Source organism: Leptonychotes weddellii, chromosome 5 (assembly GCF_054177405.1).
Source record: "Leptonychotes weddellii isolate Sample4059 chromosome 5, ASM5417740v2, whole genome shotgun sequence".
Taxonomy (NCBI): Eukaryota; Metazoa; Chordata; class Mammalia; order Carnivora; family Phocidae; genus Leptonychotes; species Leptonychotes weddellii.
The window spans coordinates 137,676,382-137,702,731 of NC_138373.1; the positions used below are offsets into that span (position 1 = coordinate 137,676,382).

At 39.6% G+C, this 26,350-nt stretch overlaps 2 protein-coding genes and 1 long non-coding RNA gene across 23 annotated transcripts in view; 2 read left to right on the forward strand and 1 right to left on the reverse strand.

Annotated features, from left to right (window-relative positions):
- AMDHD1 (amidohydrolase domain containing 1) overlaps positions 1-26,350 on the forward strand; it is a 204,059-nt gene that overhangs the window by 57,156 nt on the left and 120,553 nt on the right. The window lies entirely within an intron of this gene.
- Positions 1-26,350, forward strand: part of LOC145721385 (uncharacterized) — a 73,678-nt gene that overhangs the window by 27,982 nt on the left and 19,346 nt on the right. For 5 of the 19 annotated variants that reach the window (XR_014145057.1, XR_014145050.1, XR_014145055.1 and 2 more), the window contains one exon: positions 394-3,976. This is a non-coding gene — a long non-coding RNA (uncharacterized LOC145721385). Of the gene's footprint in view, positions 1-63; positions 303-393; positions 3,977-13,085; positions 14,566-14,610; positions 14,626-18,080; positions 18,454-26,350 lie in introns of those variants that run through there. The other 14 variants (XR_014145044.1, XR_014145047.1, XR_014145046.1 and 11 more) reach the window with 12 other exon arrangements.
- Positions 1-26,350, reverse strand: part of LTA4H (leukotriene A4 hydrolase) — a 33,440-nt gene that overhangs the window by 5,909 nt on the left and 1,181 nt on the right. For 2 of the 3 annotated variants that reach the window (XM_081819081.1, XM_081819079.1), the window contains exons 2-15: positions 21,261-21,391; positions 19,723-19,843; positions 17,882-17,950; positions 15,402-15,506; positions 14,361-14,413; positions 11,493-11,565; positions 11,084-11,224; positions 10,274-10,297; positions 9,744-9,814; positions 9,169-9,280; positions 8,049-8,193; positions 6,547-6,650; positions 6,056-6,126; positions 3,417-3,471 (exon numbers count right to left, since the gene is read on the reverse strand). In XM_081819081.1, coding sequence (XP_081675207.1) covers positions 3,417-3,471; positions 6,056-6,126; positions 6,547-6,650; positions 8,049-8,193; positions 9,169-9,280; positions 9,744-9,814; positions 10,274-10,297; positions 11,084-11,224; positions 11,493-11,565; positions 14,361-14,413; positions 15,402-15,506; positions 17,882-17,950; positions 19,723-19,843; positions 21,261-21,391 — 1,275 coding nt within the window. The remainder of the gene's footprint in view (positions 1-3,416; positions 3,472-6,055; positions 6,127-6,546; positions 6,651-8,048; positions 8,194-9,168; positions 9,281-9,743; positions 9,815-10,273; positions 10,298-11,083; positions 11,225-11,492; positions 11,566-14,360; positions 14,414-15,401; positions 15,507-17,881; positions 17,951-19,722; positions 19,844-21,260; positions 21,392-26,350) is intronic. The other variant, XM_081819080.1, reaches the window with a different exon arrangement.

The following is a 26,350-nucleotide window of genomic DNA, read 5'->3' on the forward strand; positions in this document are numbered from 1 at the left end:
TCTTAGGTTAGCGGTGGCTACATGGGCATTTGTTTTACAGTTGATTTTTACACCTTCAAACAGGTGATGTGCATTTTTTTCATCTGCTTTTATTTAATATTGAAGAAAAACAACTGAGCAATCAAATGAGGCAATGAGAGGACTCGTTGTAATCACTAGTGGTTCCATAGACTACGAGTCCTCAGTCTGTCCCCGACACTGCCCGTTCCTGTTAATACTGAGCTATTTATAATCGTCCACCTTGGCTGCTGAGCCTAAAGGCATATCTAAGCAGAAATCAGGAGCAGAAGCAGTTTCACCAGGTGGGCTGCCATACATTTTTCAAATGAAAACAGAGGTCCTAATACATCACACTGTTGTTAAAAGATCCCGTTTCCCTTGGTTCTCTCTTAGGCTTTTCTCCATGACACGTCTGTGAACTACACAAAACATCGATTCAAGACACGGGTAGAAGAGCTGAAGCATGATCTGTGGCAAGAGGTATTACCGGATCTCCCTCTCTGCATAGACAGGATCAAGCCTTTCTAAATGATTTAGTGTACATAACGAAACCCCTCTTCGAACCGTAACTGAAGACCTCTGGTCCCTGTCATTACGGGACCAGAACACAGGAAGCCCCCCAGTCCAAGCCAAGTACTGACAGTAGATGTGCAGACATGCACAGCTAGCCTGGGGGTGGGCAGCTGCCTAGATGTTTTCTACCCCCACAAAAAGATCCTGACCTAGACCTAAAGAGTTAGTAATAGTCTAACTTTGTTATGATGTTATGAGAATCTTCAGAAAGCTGTCTATATTTTATTTTAAAGGATGGTGTCTTTTCCCTGGGGTTTCTGGTTCCACTTTCCTGATTTGACTTACTCCTGATTTGTTTTTCTTCCTTCTCCTGGCTGTCAGAGGGTTCCCTCAAAACCTGGAGCTTTCTATGCCTCTTTCTTCTTCTGTGGAGAAGAAGATTTGATCGGTTTTCAAGGTCTCAACTAGCTATTTAAAATTAAACCTCAAAAATCTTTAAACTCTTTCATTTCCTCCTGCACTGTTCTAGTTCAAACTCCTCAAGCCTTCCGATCTGAGCTACTATCTCATCTGAACCGCTAGCTGGCCTTCTTACTGACTCTAACTTTCTCATCTCAGCTGAGCCTATATATTACACAGCTTGACTAATGGTCCCAATAAACAGCTCGAGTCATTTCGTTTGCAATTCAAAAACCTTCAGGGATCCACTGCTGTTCACAGATGATGGGTTACAGTCCTTTGCTTGACAATCAAGAGCCTCCGTAACAGGGCACTAATTTATCTTTCCAACTTTGTTTTCCCTCTACTAATCCATGTATTTATCCAACAGTGGATAAATGTGGATGGCCCTGGCCATATAGAGGTGAATAAAAACAATTTCTGCTCTCAAGGAGCTTATGGCCTGGTGAAAGAAACAGATGCAAACAGTGCAGTAAAAAAATACAAATATAGTAAAAGCTTCCTTAAAATGAGCTCCACTAAAACCACTCAATAGATTAACTGATACTCTCCACCCTCTCGTTATGTAAAATGAATGGACTCATGTCCAGGGCACACCCTATGCTCAGAGTGGGTGGGCCACCCCGAGTACCTGTGCTCTTCTCCTCCCCTCTGTTGATTTATGTGTTAACCACATCAGCTAGAATTGTCTCCAAATGTGTTAATGTCAGTTGTAGTTGTAATCAGGAAATCTCGTTGAATAATAGGTAAACTGATCAAAGCGGAGTGCCAAGAAAAAGAAATTTCTATAAATATTAAGTTTATTGCTCTGAAAAATCTAAGTCAACTTTAACTTAAAAACTGCTGTACAAAAGAATGTTGCTACCGAATCTGTAGACAAGGTGCTTGTAAAAAGATGGGAATAACAGAAAAATCTAGAAGGGATACACATTGCTTTGCAAGTGTATTTAAATTCTATTTCCACTTTAAGGAAACTAAAATTAGAAGTTATAGGTTCATTAAGAATTTAGTTTATGCAGCTGACATACAGCTTTGGCCCCATAGTCAAAGTTTGAGTAATTTATGTTTTCAATTAAAATAAAGTGTCTTCCTTATGATCAATTTTTATGACACCCTGCTTTAACCAATTTTAACCAATTTTTTTCAGTTAGCTGACTCAACCTCAGTGCACTCCCCCACCCCCCCAGGTGGAAGTATTGGTTCTTTCTGGTGACCTCTCGTTACTTCATCTGTGTCTTTTTCATGCTGCTCATCACTTACTGTTATTTATCACTAAACTTTAGAAACAAGTGTCAAAAGGCAACATCTAAATTTGTTGCAGATAACAGGATGAAGGATAGCAAAATAGGCTACCCCCAAATATGCCTCTTTAGTGTACTGATTATTTTAGCTGCAGGCTCTTGAAAAACAGGAAAGGCAAGGAGAGGTTTTCTCTGAACTGCACTCATCTGCCTAAAGACAGATCTTCCAAACGGAACCCAATTGTCCTAGATCCCCTCCCCTGGGAGTTTCATCAGTCAGGCAAGATTGACTCTGATCACGGGAAAGGAAAAAAAAAACCTGACATCACACCCAGACGAACTTTGTCCCACACTATCATACCTCCTATCTATTCTTCTAAGGGCCCATTTATCTTTCCTAAAAATCCTTTATTTTCCCCTAAAAGGCCTTCTCTTTCCCTACTGAAATGGTATTTAATCCTGAATTCTGGGCCACCTCTGAGTTACTCATTTTTCCGCGGGCCTCTCCCCTGTATGCATGAGATAGACACATTAATACATTTGTTTTTCTCCTGGTAATCTGCCTTTTATTACAGAGGTCTCAGCTGAGAACTCAGAGGGTAGAGGGAAAATTACTTTTCTTCCCCTACAAGGATTATTCCTACATTTTCTGTTATTTTTCATGAAAGCATTACCCAGGGCACATCTGCATTCTGGTTTCTCTAAGGGTTATATTTCAGGATATACACAAAGAAGCTCTTCTTTAGGAGGTTCCACAGATGTCAACAACTAACACCAACCGACAGAGCAGAAGGGCCTCCATTCTTCCCTAACACTTGCACCAGCGCTCACCTAACATCATTTGAGATTGACCTGGTGCGGGTAAGGGCTGTATGTGAAGCAGTGTCTTACAAATGACTGATGAGGAAAAGAAGCAAGAGAAAACGCAAGTATTTCTGCATACCTTTTTTAAGACTTGAAAAGAAGCAAGAAAATGAGAACTAACACCACCAATATCTATTTGCTCCCCCAGCCAAACTTAACTTTACACATTGAGGGCTGGTATGCCAACACTTCGGACAAACTTGGCTTATGAATGACCTTTCCAGATACGTGAGTTTGTGAGTAAAGTACCCTCCTGCTCCCGTCCCTGCCACCTCCTTCCTGAGTAGAGACATACTTGTACAATTCAAAAAGGAGTTAAAATCACACGTTAGTACTCACAGTCATCCACCGTTGACTTAAGGCAATGCAAGCATTTGTCAGCGTCATATCATAACTGCAAAGATGAAAAAATACTAGAGATTAAATTTCATAAAAATGTACCTGCTTTTCCATAAATGCAATGTTGAAGTTACAGAACATACTTAACTTTCAAAGTTCTCTTTTTTTTTTTTTTTAAAGACTTTATGTATTCGTTTGAGAGAAAGAGGGAGAGAGAGCCCGAGGGAGACAGCATGAGAGCAGGGAAGGCAGAAGCAGACTCCACCCTGAGCAGGGAGCCCGATGCAGGGCTCGATCCCAGGACCCTGAGTTCATGACCTGAGCCAAAGGCAGATGGTCAACCGACCGAGCCACCCAGGCGCCCCTCAAAGTTCTTTTTAAATAAAGCCCAGGGGGGCGCCTGGGTAGCTCAGTCGTTTGTGTGCCTTAGGCTCAGGTCATGATCCCAGAGTCCCGGGATCCAGTCCCACATCGGGCTCCCTGCTCCATAGGGAATCTGCTTCTCCCTCTCCCTCTGCCCGTACCTCTACTCACGCTCTCTCTCTCGCTCACTCTCTCTCTCTCAAATAAAAATCTGGAAAGCAAGAAAGAAAAGAAAAAGAAAGAGGAAAGAAAAGAAAGAAAGAAAGAAAGAAAGAAAGAAAGAAAGAAAGAAAGAAAGAAAGAAAGAAAGAAAAGAAAGAAAGAAAAGAGAGAAAGAAAGAAAAAGAAAGAGAGAAAGAAAGAAAGAAAGAAAGAGAAAGAAAGAAAGGTAGAAAGATAGAAAGATAACTCCAGAGTGTTGGAAATAGGAAATCTTCTACCTGACTTAAATATACTGGTGTCATCTGAGAACTTGGAAATCCAAGTGGATACCAAATTAATGAAACACCTGATTATCCTCCAGAGAGAATGCCTCACCATCTCAGCAAAGATGGTCAAAAGCTTCAGTAGCGTCCGCTGAAGGCGCTGGGACTCAGGTGGGCACATTTAGGGCTTGCTGTGTGGCAGGCACAGTTCTAGGTGCTCATGACAACACAAAGTCCTTGCTTTTGTGGATTTTACATTCTGTTGTTCCAACTATCTAATCTTCCAACTTTGTAAACCATCCAAGAAATCTGCGAATGCCTATGTGGCAGGCACGGTCCTAGACACCAGGGAAATGATGGTGTCACGGGAGACCCTTGGGAGACTCCGAAATCATGTGATGATTTTGTTCCTCTCTTTTCAGAAGAGAGTGGAAATAACAAACTCTGACCATTAAAGCCAAGCAAACTGCACTAAAATCTGTGTGTTCTCAACTTAGAAAATAAATCCTGTTCTGCAACAACAATGGAAGAAACTGTATAAGGTGCAAAAATTCTTGCAAAACATCCCTCTTTGTCCATAAATGATGCTTGCTTGCTGTGAAATGTTTCTATTGGAGAACAGTGGGTTCCTGCCCCTGTGGGCCTAAATGAAATGAGTTTTGATTAGAAGTTACCTCTGAACCTCTGAAAGACAGTTTGTGCCCTAGGGGAGATTATAAAGGGGTTAAAGCAGCACCCTCCTTTGAAGTAGCTGCCAGTTACTTTTTGTGAAGTAGCCAGGCTGTGGACTGAAGAAAAAGCCTTTTGTTTGTCCCCGAGACCAAATGGAATCAGAGGTGGTACATTGCTCAGGCAGTAAATCACCTTCAACTAGAACATTCCTTAGCAGTGATTTCATAAGGAACAATAGGACAATACAAAACCTCTGATCTCTTTCTGGGTGTCCTGAAACTTCCTTCTCATTGTCATGAAAAGAATTAGGTAAGGATTAGCCCAGGGAAGGGAAGCAGCCCTTATTTATGGCAAGGTCCTAAGAAAAGAAGTGAGCAAAACCAGATCAGAGCCCTGCTCTCACGGGGCTTCAGTGTCGTGGAGGAGAAAGACTTTAATAATCACACAAATTAAAATTACTGCTGTGGTAACAGCAATGAAGAGGCCATACACAGCACCAGGAAACCCTAAATGGGGACCGGATTTGGTCAGAGAGGTCAAGGAATATCTCCATGAGGAAGCGGTTCTTGAGCTGAGATTGGAATGACCTGGGTAAAGAGTACAGCCGGTGAGGGGAACAGCATGATCCTGGCTGGAACATGCGGTAGTTAGCATCCTCACATGACGACGTGTGGGGACCAGAGTTTAGGTCTCTGATTCGAAGAGAGTATTTAGTTTAAAAGGCAGTATATCGGAGGGGTAAAGCCTGCCAAGGTTTGAATCTCAACTCTTAACTACTTACGGTGCAAACTTCGGCAGGAGACCTTTACCTCGCTAAGTCTAATGTGCCTCCTCTGGAAATGGGGATGACAAATTAGAACACTGCTGTAATGATGACCATAATACTTATAAAAGTTGTATTTCTTATTGCAGAGGTTTTGACAGAAAGGAAAATATCTTCTCTGTATCACCATCCTTCAGCTGAAAGGAGGCATTCCATAATGATTTGTAATTAATTGAATTTATATTTGTAATATCATGGAAAAATCTTCTTTGACCTCAGGGTTAAGGGTCAAACACCTACTACGTCTACTCTCTAACTAGGACCAGCTTAAGGAAGTCCTCAAACCCTGTTAGGTATTTTGACGGGCTCAAGGATTTCGGCGAGTAAGAAGGGAAGCATTAGCAGGAAGTACTGACTTGGGTTTTACAGGAGGCATTCCAGGAGAGTAGAGCCAGGTGGTCCAGTCAACTTGATTGAGAAGATCAACCTGTGAACACGAAGAACACCGAGGTTGCTACGGAATAACTTTCTCCAATGGGGGCGAAAAATAAATCGAAAAACAGACTTTTAGGTCCTCAAATCTGTAATTTTGTCTACACTGACATGTCAAGATAATTTCTCAGTCTCTTTCCTAAAATAAATTTATATTAACCAGCATTCTGTTAAATAAAGCAGGAAAATTAAATACATACAAAAAACCACATTTCTGAAACCTACTATTGCAGATCTCTCTGAAACATTCACATGTTGTTGAGATCACATTTTACATAGGAAAAAGTACCATGAAAGGTTGAGTCTTAAATTCTAAACCAATACTACTATTAAGGAATTCAAATCAGCCTAACAAATAGCCATTAAATACAGGTATATTGGGCATAAAAAATAAGAAAGCTTTTAAAAAGCCAACCTTATCTTTAAAGTGGGAATACAGGAAATCCTTCCAGTCATCAGTGGTTATGCTCTTGTAGGAAAACTTCTCAACATAAGCCTTTAGGAATCCTAGGAAAACCTCTAATAGTAAAAGAAAAAAAAAAACTGATTAATGGAAAGGTAACTAATATTTTTTTCGGTGCATGGTATGGTATTCTTGACCATGGAGAACAGAGAACTTTCAGAGAAAAGGGAAACCAATAAGGGCTTTAGTGGTGAAAGAATGTTCAAATCAGAGGAGGTAGGACTTAAGCTGGGCCTTGAAGCATATATGTAATTTGGTGGAAGGGAGAAGAGAAATCCTAAATACAAGTAATAGGACAACGCAATGAAGAAACAGAGAAGGAATCCACAACACAAATTCTAAAAGCAATCGCCTTAGTGTGACCAAGAGGAGGAGAACAAGATGGGACAGTCAGAATGTGTGCATGTGAGGGAGGGCCTTCAAAGTCCACAGATAAAGGAGAACACCCCAACACCTATCAGAAGGGGAAGGTTGCATACGTTCAGCACATCTATATCATGGACAACTCTGGTGGCATTAAAGAGCATAAGGTAGATTTGTATGTTCTGACATGGAAGGATATCTGTGGAACACTGCTGAATTTAAAAAAAACAAAGGTAGAACAAATTTTATATATGTAAAAATGATCCATTTTCTTATCTTTTTTTAAGACTTTACTTATTTGAGAGAGAGAGAGAGCGAGCATGAGCAGGGGAGAGGGAGAAGTAGGCTCCCTACCTAGCAGGGAGCCCAATGCGGGACTCAATCCCAGGACCCTGGGATCATGACCTGAGCTGAAGGCAGACGCTTAACCTACTGAGCCATCCAGGCGCCCCAATGATCTATTTTCTGTAATTAAAATATATTTGTCTGTTTGTTCACTTATACTTAGAAAAAGATCTGGAACCATGCACACCGAACTGCTAACAGTGGTTACCTGGGGAATGGAAAGGGGCTGAAGGACTCTCACTTGTTACTCTTAGAAACTTCTGTACTACAGAATTGTTTTTCATTGAGTACATACTATTTTCCTAATTTTTAAAATACTGATGAGTTTTCTTTAAAGTTATGGAACACGATTTTGAATTCAGCATATTCAAGGTTTGAAGTAGAGAGGTCACATTAGAAGATGATACAGATTTTCTTCAGCAGCTACACACAGAATGAACCAGAAGAATAAAATGGAGCAAAAACAAGTTAAAAATGCTTCCTTGGGCGCCTGGGTGGCTCAGTTGGTTAAGCGACTGCCTTCAGCTCAGGTCATGATCCTGGAGTCCCAGGATCGAGTCCCACATCGGGCTCCCTGCTCGGCAGGGAGTCTGCTTCTCCCTCTGACCCTCCTCCCTCTCATGCTCTCTGTCTCTCATTCTCTCTCTCTCAAATAAATAAAATCTTTAAAAAAAAAAAATGCTTCCTTATTCTTCACATTGCCCTCAAAAAAAAAAAAAAAAAATCAGAAAATGCCAACTACTTGCCGGGGCCCCCAAGAAGTTGTTCAAGGTAAAAGAGTAAAGCAAAGCCCTTCTCGTAGGGCACTGAAGAATATGCTACATCGGGGTCCACATTCGTCAGATCGACCACAAGTTTGGTGTAAGGATGCGTATCTCCAAAAGTCTTTATCTGCAAGACACAAAATTAGATGAACGTTCAAATATGTTGGTTATTAGCATGCAAGCAAACTAATAAGGAAGTATTACTTCACTCAAAGGGATAACTTTAGGGGAATCTAGAACTTAAACTGAGAGACTAGAAATTGTAGGGTATGTTAGCACAAATTTCTGTAAGTCTGTTAATGGAATGGCTACTTGTGTCATGTTCCATGATATTTCCTGCTCAGCAGTAGGCTTTATTCTTATAAAAAACTAGAAAAATGCGGGCGCCTGGGTGGCTCAGTTGGTTAAGTGACTGCCTTCAGCTCAGGTCATGATCCTGGAGTCCCTGGATCGAGTCCCGCGTCGGGCTCCCTGCTCGGCAGGGAGTCTGCTTCTCCCTCTGACCCTCCCCCCTTCTCATGTGCTCTCTCTCTTTCTCTCTCTCTCAAATAAATAAATAAAATCTTTAAAAAAAAAAAAAAAACTAGAAAAATGTTTCAATGCCTGGTCAGCAAATTCAGCCTTCAGGAGGGAGCCTGAAAAATTCAAACTAAGTAACTGACTAGATTAATTGCAAAGACCCAATGAGGTCCTACTGATCATGAACGTGACATTACACAGGCTAATCGCTGTATCAGTAAAGTATTATACCAGGGCCCCTGGGTGGCTCAGTGGATTAAGTGTCTAATTCTTTTGCTTCGGCTCAACTCATGATCTCAGGGTCCTCGATTCGAGCCCCACGTCGGGCTCTGTGCCCAGCGCAGAGTCTGCTTGGGGTTTCTCTCTCTCCCTCTGCCCCTCCCCTCCGCTGCCCCACACACTCTCTCTCTCAGATAAATAAAGCTTTAAAAAAAAAATGGAATATTATACCAGTATCTGATTGATTTTCCACACCTGTAAGTATGGCTTTCTTGTTGCTACTTAGGAAAGTTAGTTTACAAATTAAACTTTCGAATGCCTATTCAACTTTGGAGAAATGCTTTTCAAAGCATGACTCACTTACTGAATTCTGTAGTTCTCCCCATCCTCCCAGCGCGTGAAAATGTCTGAACTTTTCACCAAACAGTCGTCCACAAATGTGGCGTTCCAAGTACACAGTATGTCCTTCGTTTAACCTGAAGAAAGGTTTTTTGTAAATAAAAAACAGTGACACAGCTGCAAGGAACAAACAATTTAATCAAGGTACTTTCTTTTTGGCTTTAGTAAAGAATTGTAAAGCATGGACACTATGGTCTAAGCAGATTGCCTATTTGGCTACTCTGCATTCCATTCAGAACAATGGGAAGCGCAGCCCAGCAGATGGCAGCTGGGAAAATCCAGCCATGGTTCTCATTTTACATGCCCATGTATTAAAATGTGACCCTACCAGGAACTAAGTAACAAGCACGAGCCGAATGCCCCTACTCTACCTGACAGTGTGACAAGTGTTGTGGAATTTTTTTTTAAAACTGTCTACCAAAGAGATGATGACAAAGAAAAACAAGATACTGCCACAAAACAATTTAGAGTGGCGGGAGGCAGGGAAAGAAATTAATAAGAAGAACCAATAAAGAAACATTAATAATAAAAAAATCTTACCAAAAGTGGTCCCAAGTTTTGTTGGTCACTAGATTTCCTGTCCAACTATGAGATATTTCATGCGCAATAACCTAAAGTGGAAATGATGTGTAGTAAATAGGGGAAGGGATTAGTGGTAGAATTGATCGCCTTACTCTAAAATAACTCTGTAAGTAAGCATTCTAGTTCTTTCAGTTCCACATTGTTCAATTTTTTTTTTTTAACATCAGCTGAGATATTCAGGGAGTTAGCTGAGCAAACAAATCATCATTTAGCCAAAGACAAAAGTATGGTTTAAAAAATTAGAAACAAAAAATTATTTAGAAAATATTAAATGGACACAACTCTCCATTAAAATATATTTCATAAGCATCTGAAGAGATCAGATCATAAAATGTTATGAAATCTATTAAATCTAACTGTTAATAGAACAACCCCTAAGTTATCTTTTATAAGCGTATCTTCAACATAACAATACAATGGATATTTAAAAAATCAGCTGACTTAATAGTTCTTTGAGGGTAAGACCACAATAACAAATTTTAACTTACATTGGAGAGTGACTTGTCTCCTGCCTAAAAAAGATGAAAATTACCTTAGTATTCAAATTACAGACTATATTTAAAAGACTGCCTACATCAGGACATATTCCAGCTTTAATAGTACGCTGTATTTCTACTGTCGCACTCAAAGGGGTTCAAAAGCAGAGTATGTATTGAGAAAATAAAACAAAAAAAGGCAGGACTAAAAAAATAGCATGATTCTTTCTCTCCCTCATCTGAGGAATTTTTCCATGACCAGGAAGGCCAGTATACCTATCTCCAACTTCCAGGAAACATTTCTCCTTCCATTTTTTTATATCTGTTCTTATTTCCCTTATGTACCTTATTCTCTCCTAATTACCCACAGCATATTTAAGAAAAGTCCGTAGTGATTTAAAGTAGCATACAAAGGCATATAAATTATAGTTATATACTGTAGGTCTAATCCTTCCCTATACATGCTAAAGTGAGTTTTTGTTTGTTTTGTTTGACCCATCCCTACATGCCAAGTATAAATGGTCTAGTTTGTGTGTCTGCATACAGAATTCATCCATATATTGCTATGACGCCGCCTCCCCTCCCCCAACGCCCCACACACCTTGAATATAATATTCTTGTCTCCCTAATGGCCACTTATTTTCTTTTGAAAAAAATGGGATGATGAAAATGACCGTAATAAGCAATAACATCAGGAAGAAGAGGTATATAAATAAGAGAAAATACTGTTTAAAACAAATAGATGATCAGGAGCCTAAGGCTCTTCACACCCAGCTGTGTGTGTGAGAACTCAGCTGTGCGTGCAGACATGCTCACACTTACCAGCAGAGTGGGGGTTACGAACGTGAGGCAAGGATTCTCCATGCCGCCGTAAGGGAAGGACGGCGGCAGGACTAATAGGTCATACTGCCCCCATACATACGGTCCTCCCAGATCTTCCGCAATTTTAAGCATAGATTCAGTCTGGAAAATGAGTGCATATATATTTACGTGTCTTAGTCATTACAATGATGAATTTCTTCAAAGTACCTGTTGCTTTCTACGAAGGTTATGAGTTAAGGATGCTCATTTTAAATTATATTGATGCAAAAAAAGTAGCAACTGCAAATCCACACAGAATAAGAGATATTTGATTCTCTTACCATATCACTTAACACCATCGCATTTCATACTTAAAGTCTTAAATCTATTGTCTACCAGGATTATTAAAAAGGGCAACTATATGACCAACCTCAGAAAATTCGTAAGCAGACTTTTCCACCTGCTCTTTCTCAGACCAAACCAATGTTCTTGGGCCAATTTGCCTGCAAAATTAAAAGGCTTAATAAAAATGAAGTTCAAGACACATTACTTACTTTCTAGGAAAGAGCTAAAGTACTAGCTACACGTCCTGACAGTAGTAGTATGATTTACCATGTGCTTTTGGGGACGGCGGGAGGTTTAATTAATGGCTTCTCTGAGATACAATCCTGTTGTATGCACACCAATAAATAGGCAGCTCTATAAGGAGGCCCTGTCTGGGCCAAATGAAAACAGAGACATAAGGTGCCCCCAAAGATTAGCTTACTGGCTCTGGTAAGAACTTTGGGGATCTAGTTTCCTCTCACAATCTCACAACTATAGAAACCCAGTCATGGCTCAGTAAGAGATTATTTGTTATGCACTTAAAGGTTGAACACTCACAGAAGAAGAAACAAATAGAAAAAGAAGGAAATCCTGTCACGTGCTAGAACATGGCTGAACCTTGAGCACATTATGCTGAGTAACCCAAGCCAGTTACAAAAGAACAAATACTCTCTGATTCCGCTTAGGAGGTCTCTAAAGTGTTCAAACTCATAGAAACAAAGAGGAGAATGGTGGTTACCAGGGGCTGGAGGGAGGTGGAAATGGGAGTTGTTGTTTATTTTTATTATTATTTTTTTTTATTAAAGATTTTTATTTATTTATTTGACAGAGAGAGAGACAGCGTGAGAGGGAACACAAGCAGGGGGAGTGGGAGAGGGAGAAGCAGGCTTCCCGCAGAGCAGGGAGCCCGACGCGGGGCTCGATCCCAGGACCCTGGGATCATGACCTGAGCCGAAGGCAGATGCTTAACGACTGAGCCACCCAGGCGCCCCCGGGAGTTGTTGTTTAAAGGGTACAGAGGTTCAGTTTTGCAAAATGGAACAGTTCTGAAAATCTGTTTCACAACAATGAGGATATACTGAACACTACTGACTACTGAGCTGTACCTGTAAAAATGGTTAAGGTGGTAAATTTTGTGGGGTTTTTAGCCACAATTTTAAAAAAAAGAAGAAACAAATAGAACTATGTATCACTTACATAGGACTAGAACACAAAAATATTTTTTTCATCTAAATTTCATCCTAAAAATTTTACGTGCACCAAACCCCAGACAAGATTTCACCAGGGTGTCCTGCCCCAGAGACAGCAGTTGCTTCTCAAACTTTAATGTGCATACAGATGATCTGGGGAGCTTGTTCATATGCAAATTTTGATTTAGTAGCTCTGGGATAGGGCCCAAGAATTTGCATTTCTAACCAACTCCCAGGTGATGCCAAAGCTATTGGTCTCTAGACCACACTGGGTAGCAATGGTAACCCGCATTAATCCAACAAATTTAATGAGAGCCACAAGTATGAGCTGCATATGTAATTTTAAATTGCCTAGTGGTCACAGCTGAAAAAAGCAAAATGGAAGCAGATGAAATCAATTTTAACAATATAGTTTGTTTAACCCAATATATCCAAAGTAGTATCATTTCAAGGTGTAATCAACATAAAAATTATCGATGAAATATTTGACGTTCTTTTTTTCATACTAGGTGTCTAGAAATCTAGTGTGTATTTCACACTCCCGGCACATCGAAGACCCCGTGTGGTTAACGGCTGTTGCATCCCACCCAGCATGTCTTGGCCCCACGGGCTACAAAGTCAGACAGCCTAGATCTGGGTCCTGGCCCTGACACTTCCTAGCTGCGTGACCCAGAGGCAGTTATTAATACTCACCAAGCATCAGTTTCTTTATTGGTAAGATGGGAAAAACAATCACATCTACTCCACAGAGTTGCGGGGGTTCCATGCCATAACGCACTGGGGTCGGCACACGATAAGCCCTTATAATGGTCAGCGCTGTGACAATTACTAGAATTATCATTTAGTGAGTGTTTCCTGTAGGCCAGGAGCTTTACCTATATTGGGTCGGTTAATCCTCACAAAAATCCTTTGAAGTACATACTGTTCTTTCTAGTCTTTAGGTGAAGAAAAGGAAACTCAAGAGGTGAGCTGCCCAAGAATGTGGATAGTAACTGCTTGGAGCTGGACCTGGAATCTGAGTTTACCTGACTTCTCGATCTTGTCCACATTTCTGGCAATTTAAAGAATGTGACGACTACAGATATTCTTAATTTTCAGCTGTTTAGAAATAAGACTTAATTGGGCACCTGGGTGGCTCAGTTGGTTAAGCGACTGCCTTCGGTTCAGGTCATGATCCTGGAGTCCCGGGATCGAGTCCCGCATCGGGCTCCCTGCTCGGCAGGGAGTCTGCTTCTCCCTCTGACCCTCCCCCCTCTCATGTGCTCTCTCTCTCTCTCTCACTCTCTCAAATAAATGAATAAATAAAATCTTTAAAAAAAAAAGAAATAAGACTTAATAAAAAATTAAGAAGGGCACCCTAGCTATTGGTAAAATTTCAATAAAATCTTTTATTTCTGTAATATTTATAGGTGTCCAAGTGCTTTAACATATTTTACCTCACTTGTTTAACTAGGGAAAAGGGAGATATTACAATTTCAAGGATGAGGAAATGGAAGTTATGAGAAGTGACGCGTTCAAACTTATATTGGAATCCAGATCTCTAACTAAAGGCGAGAGTATGCTCATTCTGTAATACCTAGAAAATCTGAAGGGTGACTGGTAAAGACTTTTTCATTTAAAATTCATTGTTATTTACATTTTATAATTAGATTTGAATTTTTCCAGAGCTGTCAGTTTGGTATCTTGAGACGTGCACAAATGAGCTACTAGTTAATCTTGCCAGAGGTTCAAGATACTTGAAGTTTAATCTTTTTGTAAACCTCAAGATTTGTTCAAAAGCTCACCTGCTTTCTAAAGCTCCAACAACTAAAGCAATCAAGTAGCAGGGGATGGGCACCTAAAGGGGCAAAAAAAACAACAACACACACACATGCTCAAATTAGTACTTAGAAATGTTACAGAGTAAGATAATTCTTATTTAAAAATAAGTAAATTCCTTTTCAAATCTCACCGTTCTCATTTTTAGGGGGTCAAATAGTTCAAAATTGTGATGTAAAACATTTCAAAACATCTATTTCTCTTTTATTTTACTAGGAAAGACAGCGTCTGAAATGTGAAAGACATGACTGCACATAATATTACCGGGTTCATTTCATGCATTTCTCAAAAATTAACCCAGAAGAAGGAACTGTGCTTTTTTCTTAAGCTTTTTGGTTTCTTCCTTGACGTAAAACAATTTTTTACTTCCTTTTTTTAAAAACACTCCTGGTATATTTGAAAGACGTATAAAATAATCCAGCAATAAGAAGATGCTGAAGGTTCGGGAGCTTGGAATCCCAGATGCTGGGGTGGGAGCAAAATTGTCCACTGTGGTTCAATTACATGTTCTCTTTAGAAGGTCAATTAAAAAAAAAAAACCATGCATAAACACATTTAATTCATTAAAGGTCAAAGATACAAGTCAAATTACCATCTACATAGGAATTTTAACCATAAGGACTGTAACAGAGTTGGGTTTTTTTTGGGGGGCGGTCTAATATAGCTCTTCCATTTGTAAACACTAAATAATCACAGGCCTGCACTGTGGTAGGAGGGTGGACAAAAGTGTAACTTAAAACAACAGAAAACCTGCTGCTAACTGAGATGAGGGAGAATGGGATCAGGCCACACTCCCTACTTTGCTTATCCAGCAACCCCTTTCTTTAGTCCAGCTCTGTAAATAGAGCCCAACATTTTACAAGCACAAAAGAAATGAAGAACACAAAAGACAGAAGCTGCTTTTGAAATTCTGAAATATTTCAAAAGCAATTTTACTCTCTGGATGGATAAAAGCTATTTACAGTTCACTAGCAATTAGAACAAAAAAGGAGGCCCTCAGATCTTACTTTTTGGCTGAATTTATATATTTTCCTGCTCGGGTCTTCTGGGTCAGGTGCTTCTCCATCACGAATGGCACTCATAAGTGCCACCAATTCTTTAGGAACAGATACCTAATCAAGAAGAGAAGTCATTTCCAGTTCTAAAGAAAACAGTCTATGTATCTTAAACTGCATGTGTAATAGACAATGAGCCCAGTAAGTTTGGACATATCAGGTTTATAAATAAAATTAGCGATATATAAAACTGGCTTCTTTAAAAATGAATGTGAGGTATCTATCTATCCTTCATCCATCCATGTTAAGAGCATTTGGTAGAAACTAGATTAGAATTCCAGCTCTGCTACTTACTAACAGCATGGACTTGGGAAAATAATCTCCCTAAGCCTCAGTTTCCCCATCAAACAAGAGTAATTCCTCATAGGACTGCTGCAAAGAATAAGTAGGGAAGAAAAGCCCAGCAACCTTCCTGGCAGGGCTAGTCACCCCTGTCCTCCTCCACACCCTCAGAACAGATTCACAAGGTATACTCACTTCAGGACAGAGAATACAGTTTTGAACAGTTTTATATTTAAACCATACACTTGGAGTTACAAATCAAAGAGCTTTTTAAGGGTCATGATTGTGAGAAACTAAGAGTTATTGCCCAAAACTGTAAAATATTTTCTCTGGGAATTTGTATGGAAAAGATGCTGATGGAGCAAACCTTATGGTCATTTAAAAAAAAAATTTTTTTTAAGATTTCATTTATTTATTTGAGAGAGAAAGCAAGAGAGAGAGAGAGAGCACAGTGGAAGGAAGGGCAGAGGGAGAGGGAGAAGCAGGCTCCCCGCTGAGCAGGGAGCCCCCTTATGGTCACTTGAATGTGCACCCAAGCTCCATGATTCTGAGTTTTATTTCTAATGAATGCTAGAATCAAGGACTATCCCTTCAATATTAATGATCTAGCAAACATACATCCCGTGAAGTTCTAGATTTTCATATTCTTCTTGCCTGGCCCAGTATTTAAAGCTATTTCTGAGGCAGACACAGAATCAGAACCTCCAAAACCAATGCTACAACAACCGTAAGTCTAGAGCTAAAAAGCACTCGGGAAATAATTGAGTTCTGCTTCTTCCCTTTATTTAGGTGGCGATGTGTTATACAGATGAGACAACTCAGGGTTTTGAGGCCATAAGACCTGCCCCAGGTCATGCAGTTAGTTAGTGGTAGAGAAGAGTCCAAAACCTGGGATTCTTCGTCTCCAAGTATATGGTTTTCCACAGCACTATACATACTAGGTGTGGTTCAGTTGTGGGATGATCTCAGAACCAAGAAGCCCCCATAAAGACAGGTTAGTCCTCAATTCTATTTGCTTGGTCTGAGTAGGTCTGGCCTGGGACCTAGTATGTACATATGTAGGTATGTATGTCTTCAGTATTACTTAGTTAGTACTTATTTATTATTATAGTCCTTTTTGTAAAAGGATTAGCAGTACCTACAACAGGAATCAGGTGGACATGTAGTCAGATAAGTCTGTAATCTATGCCTGTTAGGGGACCTAGACAGAGGTTCACGTGGCTATAGAGGGCATTTCTAGAAACTTTAATCCTGCAAATGGTAATTTTTTAAAGTTAGAAGATGTTTTCCCCAAATTCTTGTTTTGAGGTCCGCTATTCTGAATTCCTTTTAAAATCAGAATAGTACCCATTTCCTTTTATTACGCTTATGTTCAAAACTGCCTTTAAAAGAGAGATGCACTGCCAGAATCCTGGGATCCAGCTGCGCATTGGGCTCCCTGCTCAACGGGGAGCCTGCTTCTCCCTCTCCCTCTGCCTGTCGTTCCCCCTGCTTGTGCTCTCTGTCAAAAGAATAAATAAAATCTTAAATAATACATACATACATACATAAATAAATAAATAAATAAATAAAAGAGAGATGCAGGGGCGCCTGGCTGGCTCAATCGCTGGAGCTTGTGACTCTTTTTTTTTTTTTTTTTTTAAGATTTTATTTATTTCTTCATCTAAAACTAATGAGGTAATGTATGGGGATTAACATAAGAATAAAAAAAAAAAGATTTTATTTATTTGACAGAGAGAAAGACAGCCAAAGAGGGAACACAAGCAGGGGGAGTGGGAGAGGGAGAAGCAGGTTTCCCATGGAGCAGGGAGCCCAATGCGGGGCTCGATCCCAGGACCCCGGGATCATGACCTGAGCCGAAGGCAGACGCTTACTGACTGAGCCACCCAGGCGCCCCTGGAGCATGTGACTCTCGATCTCAGGGCTGTAAGTTCAATCCCCACGGTGGGTGTAGAGATTACTTAAAAATAAAATTTTTAGAAAAGAGACGCAAAATGAGGTCCACATCTTCTTTGTTACATATCTCATATAGAAGTTAATTAAGTAAAATATTACTAACTATAAAAATCCAGTTATTAACTCTGCTTATCATTTATACCACATTTACTTAAATGAGTCATTTAATTCAGTTAATAATTTGTGATACGTACCTCTGCGCTGTACGTTAATTTCACAGAAGGAGTGTCCTGGCAAGGAAGAACTGCTCTGCAGTGGATGGCCTGGGAGGGGGGAGGGAAAAAGAAAAAGCTATTCCCCTTTCTTATAAATCAAGTCATTCAGAAATTATTAAAATTGCAGCACTGCCCTTTGACACATTCTTTTTAAAAATACATCTCCCATTTTTTTCAGATCGCGGATAGAAAAGTCTGATTTCCCATTTTAATGTATGGTCAATCCTCACGTTTCAGTTGAAGCATGAAGCAATGTTAAGCATCGTCTCCTACTCTCTGCTCAGAGTAACAGCAGTACTCAGTGATGCTGGTAGGGATCCTGAGCAAAAAGGCTCTTTAGTGAAATAAAATTGAGAACCATGCATACTACATCCCTGTCTTAAAGAGTCATTTGGAACATTAGCCTCCTGGAGACTCTGAAAAGGCCTACAATAAAGAAACCTGTTTGAATTCTTACACTTGTTTTAACAGGAAACTATCTTGCTCTGGTTAATTATTAACATCTAATGGGAAGCCCATTAGATGTTCTGAGGAAAACAGTTTGGGGAGTGTTGCTAGATGCTTGACATTCCAATCTTGCAGCAAACTTTCAAAGTAAAAAGTAAGAAGAAAAGGAAGGAGAAAGAACGGTTTTTCTCAATACCATCTAGACTTGTATTTAAATTTGAGTCTAAGGTAGTATCTATTACTTAGGAATATTGAGAGGATTAAATGTGCAAAGTATCTAATATAATGTTGGAAAATACAGTTAGTGTTTAATGAAATGAGTTCCTTTAGTTGTAAATTATTTAATTACTAACGGAATTAGTTTTTTTCCCTTTCAGAAGATAGTTTGGTATGTATTACCCTTGTGACAGACTGTCTCTACTGATAGGATTCTTTATTCTTAGTTTTTAAACAGAAAACAGAAATAGTTTAAATTGTATCATTTTATTTATTTATTTTTTTTAAAGATTTTATTTATTTATTTGACAGAGAGAATGAGAGAGAGAGCACATGAGAGGGAGGAGGGTCAGAGGGAGAAGCAGACTCCCTGCCGAGCAGGGAGCCCGATGCGGGACTCAATCCAGGGACTCCAGGATCATGACCTGAGCCGAAGGCAGTCGCTTAACCAACTGAGCCACCCAGGCGCCCTAAATTGTATCATTTTAAAGGTCATTTAATATGTTTACATAACATATACATTTGTAAAAGCATAAGGAAAATCTGGAATGGTTGCACACCTAACTCAGTGGTGGTTACTTCTGGGCAATGGTACCTGGAGAAGACTGAAAAATCTGATTTTTCACTTTCCACTTCTTTACTGTTTTGTTTTGTTTTGTTTTTAAGATTTTGCTTATTTATTTGAGAGAGAGAGAGTGGGGCGGGGAGGGTCAGAGGGAGAAGCAGGAAGGCAGTCACTTAACCAACTGAGCCACCCAGGCGCCCTCCACTTCTTTACTGTTAACACTTTTCATAACCAGTACCTATTACTTTTGTCTTATTAATTTTTCCTTTCTGTTTCATAACCATTTCTTGAGTGTCCACTCAAGAATGCCAAGTTCTATGCTAGGTGCTAGGATAATAAATATAAATATGACCTAGACAGTCCACTTTAAGTGGACATGATTTCAAATTGAAGGGAGTTTCTTTTTAAAAGTGATATATGAATATGTTAATAATGAGATAGCAATGAAAATATATATCATTTTTATAACATAAATTAAAATACTATCTTAGGTAAGACCTGAGTATCCATAAGACCACTGTCCACTTTGCTTCAGTAAACTGAATGTGCTGGAAATTTTTTGTATAATAAATCATTCCAGAACTTTTTGTACCTGGCACTGACTAAAGAGATATGGGTGTTCCTTCCCAGAAGTCTGTTCAGGAGTGAGCCACTGAAGAGCCGAAGATTTTGGAGATGTCTCAAAAGAAATTTCTATAACGACTTCTTGATTTCTGTATGCAACAAACAAATATATTAGTAGAGTATAATTTAATCTAACTAAAGTTTGAATTCATAATGCACAGACTAAATAATACAAATGATATTTTATAAGGTCTTGTTACTGATGGAGAGTAAGATCTAGGAATGCTGCATCCCCAGTTCTTACCTGAATGCCTGCCTCTGGATCCCTTCCACCCTACCACGCCAAGTGCTTAGGAAGACATAATAGGGACTAATATTCATTGAATACACGCACTTTGCACCTGTGGTATCATGCAATCTTTCATGACAATGGGAAAGCGGAAGAAATAATTTTGCAAGTTTGATTACCACACAGCGGTGGGTGCCAGAGGATGACACCGAGCAGTGCTGGTCTGCAAACAGTTACTGGACAAGTCAAGAAATGGAGAGTAAGCCTTTAGAAACTTGTAGAGTCACTTTTACGTCCATTGAATCTAGGGATCAAAAACGTGTGCTTGCTTTTAATCTCTTCTTCCTAGTAATTCATTTTTATTGCATTTTATAAAAGAATCAGTCTGTGACAGACTGGAAATAACAAGAACTGGTCCTTTGCCCCAGATAGTTTGAGCAGTACTGATAATGAGGAAATAGCAAGAACTCTGGAGACCAGCCTCGCGCTGGTGTGTGAGTCCTGCCTCTGCCACCTACTGGTGGTGCTGTGAACTGGGGCAGATTACTTGACTGCTCTGGGCCATCCTTCTTGATCTGTAGAATAGGGTCAATGATATCTACCTCACAAGTTACGTGCGGGTGTTTCCCTTCTTTTTCTTTTTTTAAGATTTTATTTATTTTATTTGAGATAGCACGAGAGAGAGTGAGCATGAGCAGGGGTAAGGGCAGACGGAGAGGGAGAAGAAGGCTCCCCACTGAGCAGGGAGCCCCATGTGGGGCTCAATCCCAGGACACTGGGATCATGATCTGAGCTGAAGGCAGTCGCCTAACAGACTGAGCCACCCAGGTGCCCTGCCCTTCTCTTTCTTAAACAGCCAAGAGAAGGCATGAAAACATTGGCCATTGAAAGGTGGGGTTAATCACCCTTGTTTTAGGCCAATGGTTTTCCACCCTTTTTCCCCTTCCCAATTTATCAAGGAGTGGGATATACTCCCAGGTCATCCTGAAATGCCTCCTTAAGATGGCATGCACCCATCATCACTCTAGACCACTCCCATGATCAGTAAAGAAGTAACAGTTATCAAAAGTTCTATTCTTGAGTATTTTATACAATGAATTTCTTTAGAGTCTTAAGAACATATAATTTTCACTATAAGCTTTAATCTGAACAGCAGACCAGTAAGAACACCAATTACTACATACACACAAACTAGAAATAGGAAAGGAAAATTGTCTAAATTAAAAACATTTTTCTCCATTATTTAGCTATATAAAAGATAAGGATAACATTCATACTTGCTCAGAGCAATAGGAAGAGAGATTTCCATTGGTGATCCTTTGTAACTTTGTTTTTCTCCAAGAGTATATTTGACTTCTTGTCCATTGATGACCACTTTTTCTATCGTGAGGTCCTTTGTATCCAAAGTCTAGAATTAAGTAAGTATTTTTAAATGATAAGAAAATTGTTTAATATACACCAGAGAACATGAATATTAGATATAGGTTAACTATAATGATTACAGTATAGAACTAGATGCTCATAGAGAGTAAAATAGAGTGAAATTACAGGAATTAAAGGAGTCAAAAGTTAGTGTAGGTCCTGTCTCTTGGGACTCTAAGCTTCCTGAAAGATTTTTCATTCTAAAGTTTGCATATACATATTGTTAGGTAATTCTGGGATAGTCACACAAATTTACGGTTTTAAGTGTAAGTCAAATCTAAGTTAAAATGCCTTTGCCCCTGTCTCCTAAAACTTAACTTCTCTGCCACAAAAAAAAAAATCATCTATAGCTTAAGCTTCACCATGACTCCTTACCATATATTTCTTCCTGGAATTCATATAGTCCAGCTCCTATGTACTTTCATATATCCGGAATTTAAAACAAACCTTGGCACTTGTTAGGCAAATAAGCGGGCTGCACATCGCCGTTATGTGTATCGAAAGAGCCCAACCTGGTGTGGCAAGTCCGACCGAATGATCTACACAGGACCGAGAGAGCGTATCTACTTGCCGTGGCCCATTTTGGACAACTGCTTTGGGCAGGAAAGGAGAGGCAACAAGCCTCTGAGTGTTCTCCATCCCCCTAATCCTCTGGGCCCTAGAGACCATACCTTTCACTATCTCTCAACTAATCTCTTGTTCTAGAATCGTCCACCTTCCTATGCCACAAGACTGTTTCTGAACAACCTAAACAAGTCTCCCATGTTATGTTTAAAACTTCTCCTGATCCTTCTGCCCTGATAACTATTCATTTGTCTCCTCCCTTTCTTAGACTCCATGGGCAACCTGTGGCTGCTATTTCCACTTCTTCATCAATCTCTCCTCCTTCCCTCTCTTCAGTCTGGCTTGCAACTCCTCTGCTACTGAAAGGGGATGCCTCCTGATCAAGAGGTCTTTCTGCTCAGTAATCTGGACCTCTGTCCGCTCATAACCCTTATGGGCCACATCATCTGTTTGAAGTCCTTTCCTTGGCTTCTTTGACTTTACACATAAATGGTTTTCTTACTCGTCTAATGCTGTTTCTTCCCCTCCTTTCTAGCTCCTAAAAATGAATTTGTCCCAATGTTCTAGCCTCGATCCCTTGATTTTTTTGAAAAATATTTTATTTATTTATTTGAGAGATAGCATGAGCAGTGGGAGGGGCAGGGAGAAGCAGGGAGCGCCCTACGTGGGGCTGGATCCCAGGACCCTGGGATCTTGACTTGAGCTAAAGGCAGCTGTTTAACCAACTGAGCCATCCAAGCATCCCTGGATCCCTTGATTTTCTTGCCATATTGGACACACTCCCTAGTTCTCGCTCATCCCACATCACCAACCAATTCCTCTGTGCTGATGACTACTATTTCTACAGTCGGTCGGTATCCCTTCCCCCAAGACTGCCGCTGGATCTCTTAGTTGCCTGCTTGACATTTCCAAGGGAAATATGGCCTCATATTCAATGGGCTTCTAAAAATTCTAAAAATGAAGCCACCCTTATGTCCCCTAATCCATTCTCTCCCTTGATTTCTCTCTTCCGTTAACAGAATCCACAAGGTACCTAAGGTTTGGGACATTCAAATAATCCACAATTGATCCCACTGCCCAAGCCCCCATAGCCAATTAACACGTTTTTCTTTCACACTGTCCTCATACTTTTTTCTCTTTCCTTCTACCACCACTCTGGGTCAGACCCTGCCTTAGAACTGCCTGCGATCTGATCTCCCTACCTCTGGCATCTTTCTACTGAAATCTGGCCGGCAATAGCATGCAGAGTTAGAAGGCCAGTTACCTCTCTTTCAGGCTAGTTCATTGCATGATAAGCTCAGGAAAAGTCACAAGGGCAATCATTAATTTGATTTCTACCTCTCTGGAGTCAACAATATTTAGGTGGAAAGAAATCTCCATTCTGGTTTGGTTTTTGTTTTTGTTTTTTTTTTAAAGCGGCTGAATTTGTTAGGGGTGTCATCTGTTTTCCTCCAAATAGGTAATTATTCCTTTTGGGTTACTTTCTTTCAGGGGTACCTCAACAATTGCTACTCTGTACTAGTAGAACTGACTTATCTTCTTGCACTTGCATATTCAGAATATTTGGTTTTATTAGGTTTATATCTTATTAAGAATAGGGCTATTCCTTTGTCCCTTCATATTCCAGTATCTATTTCTGGCTATCTGACTTATTTTAAAAACTTGATTAGAATATCTATGTCTATAACTACTCGTGTTTATACTGCTTTTACAACCATAAGGATGAATCAACTGGCTCATTTCCCAGAGGGACATATTTGATTATCTGTATTGCCTAAACTTCTCAAATCTAATCAGAATCAGAAGAGCCAGATTATTGTCATGACTATTTTTTGAAATCTTTTTCATATCCTCTGTACTTATTATAGTAGTCAGTCCACATCTCTCCTATAGCATTTACTGTACCACATTAGAATGGTATGTTTTCTACTAGATTGAGGGTTCCTAAGAAGACACAGAATGTTACTTAGGCTTGCATTCCCAGAGTTTAGCACAGTGCCTGAAAAAATCGTAGGTATCAATTAATGCATGAAGCAAGTCCTGAGCCAAGAGAAAAGAGAAAATGCAGTGTTTAAGCCATATATTGCCAAGTCTTAACCTCAAATATCATTCTCAAATTACTTAAGAAATTCCCCTTCAAATTTCACTAATAAATGTTGTTAAACAATTGATCAAAAAGAGTAATAGAAAAAAAAAAAGGAAACTGGGTGGTTGAAAGTTGGAACTAGTACTTTTTAACAAAGTTTTACTGAACACCCACTATATATATAAGGCTGAGATACCATATGTAGTTATAAGAAACAGACCTACCAACAGTAGGAAGTTATTAGGGATATAATTTACTATATCTCACAGTATCCTCATTGAATAACACCCCAAAAAACAGTTCTACTTCTAAGCAGCTGGCTAATTGCCATGTTATAACTAATTCCCTTTTTGCACAGGCTGCTGGGAAGCTCCCCGTAAACCTCACAACCCACTTCTTTTTTCCTAGGGCCTTACACCATGTGTTTGATTTTCTCTATCCTTATTCTCTCTTCCTCCAAATTCTTAAATTGTTTTTAATTTTATTATACTGTATATGTTGTTTTAAGTGGACTCAAATTCTTTCTGTGACAACGCATCGCTTAAATTAAAAAGCTTTACGCCTCAGTATTATGTCTCTATCTACATTTTCTACTTGTTATGTGCAGGGTGCCATAATGAAAAAAAAAAATGGGGTTATTGTTAAAATCCAAACCAAAACAACACCTTGATTTGGTTCCCAGCTCAGCCATTTACTTAGTGAAGACCCGAGGGTTTCAGTCGTTAAGATCTGTGTTCACTTCCTGGCTTCTGCCACTTACTAGTATATGATCTTGGCCAAGATATTAAAACCTCTTTGAGTCACCAGCTGACAGAACACCTAAAAAAGGTGAAAATTTCAATAAAAGAAACAAATGCTTGGAAGTTATCACAAATGAACACTGAACTTGAGCACAAATAACCCAAAACTTCAAAAGGATTTTTAGAAAAGCTGGGATTTAGTCCTAGTAGAGCTCTTTCAACATTCCCCAGCATCAAGGACTCCAAGAATGGAGAGAGCAAGGACACTTGATGTCCTCAGCAAGCGCGGCCACTGGGTCCTCTCACCTCCAAGATACAGTTAGCACTATGACTAGTGCAGCCCATATAAGGCTTAGGCACTGCACTCAAACTGAATTCACCCATCAGTTCATCAAACTTTTGAGTGTCTACATGGCAGGTGCTATACTAAGAACATGATACAAAGAGCCATGAAACATAGTCCTACCTTCAAGAGACTGTAATCTAGTGGAGGAAAGAAGCTGAGTTTGAAGAAGCAAAACCGAACTCTTGGCCTCAAGTTGCCACTATATATAAGCAAACAATTATAAACAGATTTCACCACAAGTAGCCTTCCTTGTATAAAATCTAACATTATTATCATGCTAGGCTCCAATTTACTAAACAGACATGCCAACCAGACATCATGATTTAAAAGTCTCCTCTCAGATTTGGGGAGTGCAAAAACAACGGGCAGCTTTGAGGTTGGAACATTGAAGGTACATTCTTTTCAAAATTTAGGCATTCTGTCTCTTGCTTCCTCAAGGATCAGAGGTCAACCTTTATTTGTACAAAATAGGTGAGAGTGCAAGGTCATAGTAAGTAGTGATAAACTATCAAAATCTACTTTCTTTTAATAAAAAGGGAAATCTCATTGAGACGGGACTTCAGCCAATCCCGCCAGGGCTAAGCTGCCTGCAATAAAAGATAGCATGGTACTTCAAGCAGACCAAAGTACAACCTACAGGGACGTAGTTATCTTCTTGCTTGTAATACCTTATTTTCTTCCTGTAGTACTTTTGGTGACTAAATATCAATACATAGGGGAGTCGACCTACTTTTCAAATCAGAATTAGTCTAGCAAGATGTTAAAGGACAAAGAGTAGGTTACCTGCTCTATTAGTTCACATTAATGAACTCAAAATATACTCCTATGACACAAACAGGAGTCATGAGAACCATCAATTCTTATCTAAATTTATTATTATGCCCAATTAATTGACCCCACTGATTTCTCACCATCAAGCCTACAACATTCAGTGATCAGGTTGCTTAATGTCATTCTTAAGTAGATATCACAATACTCTATGCACAATACACTGTCGCTGGTCTTTTCTTGTCCCTCTTATTTCCAAAATGCTCACCTATGAAATTTTTCAGGTGAGAGGTACAATCCAAATACTATCACTTTGAGTAAGAACACTGAAAACAGGTTATGTTGTACAGATAAAATAATTTAATAACATTCCATAAATCTAAACAAGTTTTTCATTACTGAAGTGGCTTAGTGATGTTGTAGAAGTATATTACTTTCTAC